This window comes from Priapulus caudatus, unplaced genomic scaffold, assembly GCF_000485595.1.
Source record: "Priapulus caudatus unplaced genomic scaffold, Priapulus_caudatus-5.0.1 Scaffold522, whole genome shotgun sequence".
Lineage (NCBI taxonomy): Eukaryota > Metazoa > Priapulida > Priapulimorpha > Priapulimorphida > Priapulidae > Priapulus > Priapulus caudatus.
This window is the reverse complement of record NW_014577583.1, coordinates 68,765-78,989: the sequence shown is the minus strand read 5'-3', so window position 1 is coordinate 78,989 and position 10,225 is coordinate 68,765. Positions and strand designations below refer to the sequence as shown.

The window sequence follows — 10,225 nt, the reverse complement described above, 5'->3', positions numbered from 1 at the left end:
CGTGCGTGCGTGCGTGCGTGCGTGCGTGCGTGCGTGCGTGTGTGTGTGTGTGTGTGTGTGCGCGCGCGCGCGTGCGTGCCTGCGTACATGAGCACGAGCGCGGGAATGCGTGCGTAGATGTGTGTTGCAATGATGTCCTGGCGACTCGCATATTGACACCCTGCAGGACGAAAACACAATTCAGAAAAAACAAACATGACGTTGAACCAGATATCCCACACGCCGCTTGGATCTTTTCATTCGGAAGTCGTGTTCAGCCGTTATCAGTAGGCTGGGCATCTTCGTGACGTCACCACCCCTATACCGAGTCGTTATCTTTAGGGGGTTGTTCCGGGTTGTCTTCCTGCTGGCTAATCATGATCTGTAAGCATTACATGTGTAATATGTAAGAGTACGTGTAATAAGTATCAGTTAGTGGGGAGATCGTGTGTCGTAGGGAATTCCTGCTGCGCGGTGTACGCAGCGAGGGAAACGGTGCCCTTCCTCACTTTATCGGGCGATGACGAAACGTTTGTTACTCGATCTGTGAGATTACGCCGGAATTTGTCGCTGCACGGGCACTGATCTCTATAATATAATCTTATCATATTATAATCTATAATCTGATTATATTATAGAGATCAGTGCTTGCACGGCCCTGAAATGCTAACGCGGCGCCATCTATTGACTGTCAACATTGCAACAAAAGCTATTTAGCACTGCGTTTAGTTTAATTGCGATGAAATTGCGAATCGGAACATGTTACAACAGGTCGTAGCCAGTCTTGGGAGGGCAAAGAGACAACGGCCACATAGAGTTAGAAAAAAAATGCCTACAATGTGTGAAGAACCCTAAAAAAATTAAAAAAGTTGTTGTCTTAGTCTAATCTTTTCCTGCCAAATATTTGCCAACGCAACAATTTTGTCGTGGAGAGCACATACTCGTATACTATGTGGAGAGCACATACTCGTGATATGAAAAATATTAACTATCGAAGTGTCTCACTTTATCAATAAGAAAGCGCAGTAAGAAGACTTACTAACTTTTACAATACTGTAGCACGGTGTCACTGTTTGCCACATGAAATATTATTTAGTTCACATTTATACTTATAGAGTACATATACTCACGAATACTTTTAGGCATACTTTTATACGAACGTGCTCGTCACCATAGGCTCGTCACCTTCACGCATCTCCGTATACTCTATGATATGTAATTAGACATGTGTTCGCGCATGCCTACAGCCTAGTTTCCCCGGTCAAAATGTAAAAAAATATTAATCTAATGAAAAATATAACGAATTTTTTCCTTCAGCGTAATCGTATTCTCCATGTGGATTATTTGTCTAAACCATGTAAAAGCACCTAGCTGTTTACTTCGTTATTCGGTGCTTTAAATTTTTTCCTTTTGCACTTTATTTGTTGTTTATTACACCCTTATTTTGAAGCGTCAATTTTGAAGTTTTAAAATTTTTCGTGTTGGCGTAGTCCGTAGCATCATAGGTAGCATCTATGTATTTACGCTCGCAATACTGTACAGTAAGTAACACCTGGGAATAACTTTATCGATTTTTTCCCCATTATTATTGATGCTTTATTAATGTGATTTACATGTTACTTTTGTATTTTTTGCCGTACTATCGATAATAAAAGCGTTTGAATACAAAGATTAGAAATTTGTTTCTTTGTGGAACGAAGTAAAAGTGTGTTCATTGAACATTGAAACTCATGTCACATTCCGCTTTGTTATTAATTATTTTGACGAATTCCAAGATATATTTATTTTGTAAAGGAAAATTGCAATTTAATCATCGTGGACAAAAATATACGTAGACAATATATTACTTCACGACTATAAGACATGCATGAACTTTCAACACCGTATATTCGTAACTACCGTTAAGTTGAAAAGACACGTGGGCCAAAGAATAAATTATGAATAATCACACAATATATATATATATACTCGCACGCACACGCACACGCATACGCAACATAACACACGTTGTATAATACTGTAACGCTTCAAAATGAATAATAAAACGTTAAGCTGAAAAAACGTTAAATAAATATAGAAACGAAAAACAGCAAAGTGAGCACATGTCGAATAAAATATATAATTGGTTATATCAGGGGTAAACAATCTCAAAGAGGTTATTTACTCATGGTTCTATAATACGATTTATTTGTATTTCGAGTGTTAACTCTGTTTTTACAATACAATGTGAACTGGTAACGTTAACCAGTAACCGCTAACCGGTAACCGGAGATCGTTCCCAGGACCACAATGTAAATAAGTGTGCTAGTCATGCTTTTTGTGCATATATCCTTGGTAGTTATCCAATTTTATGAATTCAGAATTTTATTGTAAAAGTATGCTATGTATTGTATATGATGGATAATTGCCTAAATAAATAAATAAATAAACAATTAAAAAAAACGATACAGACACGTCATATGAATACGGTTGACGTTACGACACGTATGTATCAATCATTCCTGCGTGACTATATTATGCAGGATAAATGTATACAGTAATACAGAATACGAATCATTAGTATAACAATATATAGCCAACACTATGTTCATATACAATTTTACACATTTGCAATATTACCATCGCCCATTTGACAGTAATATTCATTGGACGGACCAGACACGCTCTCTCTCTACCCACAATAAACATCTGTGATTAATAAAACGAAGTGTTTCCTTTAAAGATAAGTCTTTATCGTTACTCTGGTCATAGCTATACACGTGCTGCTGTGCCTACGACCACCAGTGGTCCCTGTATAGATTGATCCACCGCACCCACAGCGTAAACAAATAAATGTGCAGGAATAAATAACGTCAACGCCAACTCGCAACGTGCGCTGCAACCCTCAAGACACGCACGCCTTCGTAGCACCTCTGTCTCTCTCACCAGCCAACCCCGTCCATCTGCTCTGCGCTATCACCCAACCCACTCCAGCTGCTCCACTCACGCCATACACTCGCTATCACTGCGTCGACGTCGACGCCTCCTGTCTGTCCATATCCGCGGTCCTCTCCGTGACGTCACTCCCGACGGATGACAACTCGTCCCCGCTGGCGCCATCTTCCTCCGACAGAGTGTCTTCGCTGTCGAGGATGTTGAGAGTCTTGCTGAGCAGGTGGTCGTTGGTGCCGAGCGCGTGCGGAAGCTGCTCCAGCACTTCGCACAGCTTCGCTCCCATCTCCTCCAGCTCCCGCACGCCCACGTGGTAGCCCTGCGCAGAGAGAGAGAGAGAGAGAGAGACGGGGGGTGTTGAAAATGATCTGCGAGATCGCTTTGTGCCGGGAATGCTTGGGCTTTCAGGATTGCATGCAGGAGTCATGCTAATCTGTGTTAGGGTTTTTTTCGAATGTTTTGTTACATGTAGGTTACAGCCAACGATCACATACCTAGTAGAGACAGTGATCGCATACCTAGTAAAGGCAGTTATCACATACCTGGTAAAGTCCTTGGTCACATCCACAGTAGGTGCTCTCCATCGTGTAACTGCGTGAGATGCCCATCTCTCGCCACATGACGACGCGAGCTGTCGTCTCCTTGTTGTCCTCAATGCTGAAGCTGCAGTCCCCGAGATTAAACGACGGCGCCCTCTGGTGTAGAAGCACGGGCAGCGACTGAGGAGAAGAGATAAGGTTATTTTCATATAACTTAAGCTTGTGTCAATTGAGACACAATAAAACGTGTATTGGTCTATAAGCATAAAATTGCATTATCATGAACATTATACACTTCTTGCATGGTTGGGAGGAATAACAATGATTTGTCAAGATTCACTAAACTCCATGTTGCTCGAACCAACCGGGCAATATTTGTTATTTATATATAAAATCAGGAGCAAATAATGTTATTACTAGGGCCACCAAGAGAACAAGTACAATTTCGTTTTTCCTATACATTATCACATTCCAGAATGATAGACTAGAATCTGCCTCATTCTGACATTCAGTGCACAGTAACACAAAATTCTCATACATACATGTACACACGCACGCACGCACGCACGCACGCACGCACGCACGCACGCACGCACGCACGCACGCACGCACGCACACACTCGTGCGCACGTGGGCATGCACACTCCCATGCACATTCATGATAATGTGAATTCTACGCTATAAAACAATTTCCTGGTGTTGAAATCAATGACACAGCTGTGTATAACAAGTGCCGCAGAGCAACAGCGCTCAACTGACGTGTACTGTAGCCGGATATTCTTCTGATAAACTCACCGGCAACCGAATCAAGTGCGCCCTCCCGCCACCGCGTTCGCGGTCAGAGCATATATCTAGGATACTACTAATACAGATCTAAAATCTATGATAGCTAGGCTTTGCTATACCGGTAGTACAGTAATAAAGATACAGCTGTGTAACTTTAATGACTTCGCTATATTAACATGTTATCATGGATATGCGTCGAGCGCAAGCGTAGTGGTGGTGGTGGGGAAGGTGGGGAAGATGGGGGGAGGGTTGGATGTAGGGACAGGTGGAGGAGGCTCTAATAGCAAAAGCAGTTCAGTCCTTTGTTATCAGTCAACAAATCCATGTTTAACCCTCCTCTTGAGGGTCAAAAGGTTATCAGACACTTACTCTTCGCACGTCAGCAAAAAGTAAATTTCATGGTCCTTTCAATAAAGTGATAAAAATGGTAGGTCAGCGCTGAAACAAAAAAGTTTTGCACTCGGTCCGTTAGACCATGTCCTCAGAAAATGTCTAATATCTGACCTTTCCCCCACTGCCCGTTGACCTGTGACCTCCAATTTCGCGCTGGTGATGGGTTTCCTCCCCATCACACTATACATCAAATATTAAGAGCGTAGGTCGAGCAGGTTGAGATTGTGCCGCAATTCCATATTTCCTCCTATACCTTAAGTTAAGGGGGAAATATTCCCCCTCCATTGACACATCTTGACCTTTGACCCTTGACCCCCCAAATTCGACATCCCGAGTCCTTTTCGCGATCCCTCCAATGTGCCAAATATCAAGACCGTACGTCGAGCGGTAAAGATTTGTGCCATAACTGTTGACAAACGCACGGACATTCATGCCATTCTACAAGCTGCATCTGACTTCGTCAGCATGAGCTAATAATAGGGCAAGACTATACCAAGTATAATGCTTTACTCCTAATACGACAGTAGTGTGTCCCACATCAGAATACATCAGCTTAGACCACAGGTAGGGGGGCTGTGCGTACCAAGTAAGATTTGTCATCGGCGCAGTTTATCGCATCCTCGTCTCGCCACGAATCTCGCCCGCTGCATCCGAACAAGAAGACGTTCTTCTTGCGCGAGTGTCCGTGATAGTCGCAGAAGACGAGCGGAGGCTTGCCAGAGGCCACCATGAAGCGTGCGAGCTGCTTCGTGTGGTAGACGGTAGGGTGCAGCACCGGGCACGGGTTCGACCACTTTCTGTTCAAGTCTTCCCCGGTCAGCGAACATCTGTGACTGAGAGAGAGAAAAAGAAAACGGATCGATGTCAACGACACATAGAACGGGACTAGGTCGTCTTGCTCGTATCATCCGACCTTGCAATTTATGATCAAACAAAATGAATTACTCTGTTACCCTTACATCCAAAGTTTTTGGTTTCACTTTCGTGACAGCTTGCTCGATAATCTCACGCAATACCAAACGAGAAATGATTCCCTGTATTCATGCTTATCTGCACCGCTTTACCCTTGATAGTCATTAAGGTATCACAGTTCTATGTATATATAGCCAAGTATGGGTATATAGGAGGTACCACACATTAAAACTGAACACGTCCTACGTAAGAAGATTCGTACTTTCCGTTGATGACTCCGTCCGGATTGAGCATGGGAACTATTTTGAAGATGTACATTTGCCGGATAGGTGCCGCCTGAGGACTGAGCAGGTAATCGATCGTCCCCTTCATCATCCAGCTGGCGTTCGACTCCCCGGGATGTACCCGCCCACTCAGCATCACATACTTACGACTATCTGTATTAACAGCACGTGGTGTCAAACCTCCGGGCAAACTGCACACGGCACAGTCAAACACACGAACAGGAAAACTCATGTGACAATCAGTGTCAGAGTACAATATTATATATGCTCTAGGAATGCAATTCTCTACACATACTGTTTGTTACTCCTCCCCAGTCAAGAACCAGAAAATACAGACGACCACAGAAGCAGGATATAGCTTTATATAATGACTGTAGGCACATGTGAAATCTTGCGGGGCTAGCACAGTCATCACAGTAACATTGCAAACCGCACTATCGTAGTCGCAATAATGTGGCCGTCAAAGAAACAGTATAGACGCAGCACGCGTTTTTCACCACAACGACAGATATATCGTAGTAACGACGGAGCACTAATAACAAAACTGCATCTTACACACCAGCTGGACATATTTCTTGGCTCGATTCGGTGATGGTGACAACGTGGGTGTCGTTTCCCGCTAGAGTGCGGCACAGGACCTGCCTTCTGAAGTAAACGTCTGCACGACTGGCCACGGCCTCCCACTGCTGTAGATGAGTCTGTAACAACGCGGTACGTTAGCATTACAAGCAGCAGCGTCCCGCTCCTCCTGTCACAGTCACAAGCACTTGCCGGTTTGTGCGTGTGACTAGCAAGTGTCAAAATACTACGAAAAATGCGGCCGCAAATCAGGGTGTTAGCCAGGGGAAAAAAATCAGCGAGTCTCACCATCTGAGCGAAGCAAGGATGCTGCGGGCGCGAAGCACCCTAGAGGGAAGGCCTTACCTTAAAATGAAGGAAATTTGGTCTGAAATGCCTAAAACACAGGAATCTGATATGATTTTATATTCTTATAAGGACTGTTGTCAGTTATACAAGGTGTAAAATATATAAAATTGGGCCGCCCTCATGCCGTCTCTATCAAATTTCATCCGTCTCATGCAAGAATATGCCGTCCAAAAGATGGGTAGACGGGTCTCTGGCTAACACACTGCCGCAGAAGTTAATCCTCATACAGAACATCCTAACCCTAACCCTAACCCTAACACCCTATTCAGATCGTCCTAGTTTTCTATGAAAGAGTTCTCACGGCCTCTTGGCTAAATGGTCAATACATCATGACCAAAAAAAACACAAATAAATAAATAAATAAACCAGCCTCTTGTCTAAATGGACTACTCCTGTAGTACACACCTGCAGCAGACTGTAGGTGTAGGGGTAGTGGTAAGCAACGTAGCACACGTCGCCGGGATGCGGGAAGGTCAGCGTGAAGGTCGCCGTGTAGTGCAGCTTGGTTTGGCAACCGCTGCCGGACGTCGGCATGTGCGTGAAGTGGTTCTTGTAGTAGCAGATGTCGGTGCCCGCGCGCACCCAGCCTACCCTGCTCAGGGCCGCCTCCCTCACCGAGAACAGCACCGGTTGCATGCCTGTAAAACACACCACGTAAGCTGAATCTACTAGGGTAGGTTTACACCCCTAACAGTACATACACCACGCATCTACCCTAAAGGGCCAAAACTTGTAACTTGTAAGCTAAATCTACTAGGGTAGGTTATCACCCCATAACAGTACATACACCACGCATCTACCCTAAAGGGTCAAAACTTAATTGTAACTTCTAAGCTAAATCTACTAGGGTAGGTTAACACCCCTAACAGTACGTACACCATGCATCTATCCTGAAGCATTAAAACTTGTGGTGAATTTACAGCTTCATCTACTAGATAATTGTAGGGCATACTGTGTTCGTAAAACCATTAGGCCTAGCCTTACGTGCTTAAAGATACACTTAGGGTTGTAGGTGCGATTTTATCAAAATTTCAGTACCCATTTCATTTCATAGATGACGCCTCTGGGCAGGTATGTATGCATAGATTATTATGTATATGGTCTCCTAAACAGTTCAAAATTCCCACTTGCCTCTCTGGCTGTGCAAGCCTCGACTCACCTTTTAAATACACAACTCTTGGTGGAGTCATTAGTGCGCGCTATCTCAAAATGCGCTTCAAGCCCTCCCAACATGCACTGCATGCTATGACAACAGCAGCCATTTAAAAGTATTCGTACTTTTGATATTTCACTTGTTTCTTAAAGTTCGTGAATGTTCCATTCCAAGAACCACACTAAAACCTGAACAGCATATCCATGCAACTGTCTGTGACAGAAACGACCCAGTTCAATGCTCCATAATTGAGATTATACGTGTCATATATATATATATATATGTATATATAGCCAAGTATGGGTATATAGGAGGTACCACACATTAAAACTGAACAAGTACCAAAGTTGAACTGGCTGTTGCTCTTCTCACAGTTGACAATGTTGAACCTGTACGGTGCAGCTGCCTCCATCTGACTGACACTGAAGTAAAACCACTGCAGGTGCCTGTTACTGTTGATGTCTGATCCCAGCACCAAGTCATACTCGTACGGACGCACCTGCCGCAACATAATCCGATGCAATAAACAAACAGCTAGATTCTAGTATGCGGGATGAACTCCCTGCATAGGTGACCTTCCCTCAGTCCCCTGCCTATCGTGGGTTTTCCCAATTACAGAATACAATTAATTACGGTTACTTTTTGCATACAAATCAAATGTTGGACGCAAAACGAGCAAAGCTCATCTCGCCCCATATTGTAGGTGGAGACTATAACCAACATAGTCGTGTGGGACTATAACCAACACAGTTGGGTGGGATTATCACTAACGACTGACAAGTGAGGCCATAATAAAAATATTGTTTGTTTGCCCTCACCCGACCTACCCGCCAAAAACGGGCCGACTCAAACATTTTTATTGGTCTTTCCCATTCTTTTTTTTTTACAAATTGTATCACTGTACATTATATAAATCTGTAGGCAATACATTATATGTACCAAGCAAAACAAACATTCAACAGAAAAGGTATCTCCACACAAGCATACCCGAGTATGTAGACACCATATGCATGCTGAATTTGTAAAGACCCCCCTCAAAAAAAAAATTAAGCCTACCTACCTACCCAAACTTTTCAACTGGGTCAGGTGAGGCCAAATACAGATTTTTTTAATTGTGGCCTGAGGTAGGGACTATATCCAACACAGTCGATTCAGACAATCAACAACAGATAAGCATAGGCCAATAAGGCAATATAACAATTACGAGTATAAATTTGTTGACTATGATTGAACATTATTCTCGTGTGTATGACGATCGAGTGTATGATGTGTATTATGTATGGATCACAAAGTGTGAAATGAACTAACCTCGATTCTGATACGTGCATATTCTTAGTTACTGGACAGATCGGTACTGAACTACCAGTGTTGCTGCTATAAATTCTACTACATTACGATGCAGATTGCTACATCTGTAGAGTAAGACGTACCTGTATTGCCATTCTCAGGTTGCCACTCTCAAACTGTGAGTTGAACAGCAGATGGTCGGCTGATGGTGGATACTCGCCGTCTGTCCTGCAACACAGACAGCGCTCAGTGCTAGCGACTAATCGACTAAACTACCATAGTGCAAGACCATAGCACAGAACCCCCTAGTACAAAGCCACAGTACAAGACCGGCCATCTGCGTATTGTTACCATTTATAAAGCTTGATAAAGTTACATATAAAAGGTCACGACATCGCCTATGCATGTTGTGCATATATTTATGCACGTTTGCATTCTGTGCATATATAATTATGACAGGACTGTCACCTGAAGCCTGTGTTAGCTCTATCAATAAAATTGCAAGCAAAGTGGTGGGGGTTTATTGGTACTTTACCAATTTTAATATACCATTCATATAAACTCAACATAGTTCTAATATACCACTCGTATCAACTTTGCGTAGTTCTAATACACTACTCATATCAAGGAATTATATGGAGTATAGGTGAAGTCTTCTTCGACGTAATGTTGTTAGAAGCTACTGTTTGCTACTGAAAGGTTATCATACTGGAACTCGTCGGTGTTGGTTAGGGAGTTGCTCCTGCGGGCACTGGCTGTGTGTTCAGCCACGTCGTCCAGACTGTATACAAGCTTGTCCATGACAGATGCTGGGTGAACTGTCCTGCTGATGTCCTCTAAAAGCTTACGCCTGCAAACAGGTATACAAGCAACACAAAGCTTAAGATCCCTCTTCCTCTCTCTTTTGATCTCTCTCGCTCCCCCTCTCTCTTTCTCTCTCTTTCTTTCTTTCTCTCTCTCTCTCTCTGTCGGTCTTTCTTTCTCTTTCTCTCTCTCTCTCTCTCTCTCTCTCTCCTCCTCCTCTTCTCTCTCTC

At 43.4% G+C, this 10,225-nt stretch overlaps 1 protein-coding gene across 3 annotated transcripts in view; it reads right to left on the bottom strand.

Annotated features, from left to right (window-relative positions):
* Positions 1 to 1,759: 1,759 nt before the first annotated feature.
* Positions 1,760 to 10,225, bottom strand: part of LOC106811277 (cytosolic carboxypeptidase 4-like) — a 23,131-nt gene continuing 14,665 nt past the window's right edge. For all 3 annotated transcript variants that reach the window (XM_014814841.1, XM_014814842.1, XM_014814843.1), the window contains 9 exons: positions 9,901 to 10,041; positions 9,335 to 9,419; positions 8,247 to 8,403; positions 7,157 to 7,389; positions 6,384 to 6,522; positions 5,803 to 5,977; positions 5,212 to 5,461; positions 3,453 to 3,629; positions 1,760 to 3,229 (listed from right to left, as the gene is read on the bottom strand). In XM_014814841.1, coding sequence (XP_014670327.1) covers positions 2,981 to 3,229; positions 3,453 to 3,629; positions 5,212 to 5,461; positions 5,803 to 5,977; positions 6,384 to 6,522; positions 7,157 to 7,389; positions 8,247 to 8,403; positions 9,335 to 9,419; positions 9,901 to 10,041 — 1,606 coding nt within the window. In that variant the 3' untranslated portion in view covers positions 1,760 to 2,980. The remainder of the gene's footprint in view (positions 3,230 to 3,452; positions 3,630 to 5,211; positions 5,462 to 5,802; positions 5,978 to 6,383; positions 6,523 to 7,156; positions 7,390 to 8,246; positions 8,404 to 9,334; positions 9,420 to 9,900; positions 10,042 to 10,225) is intronic.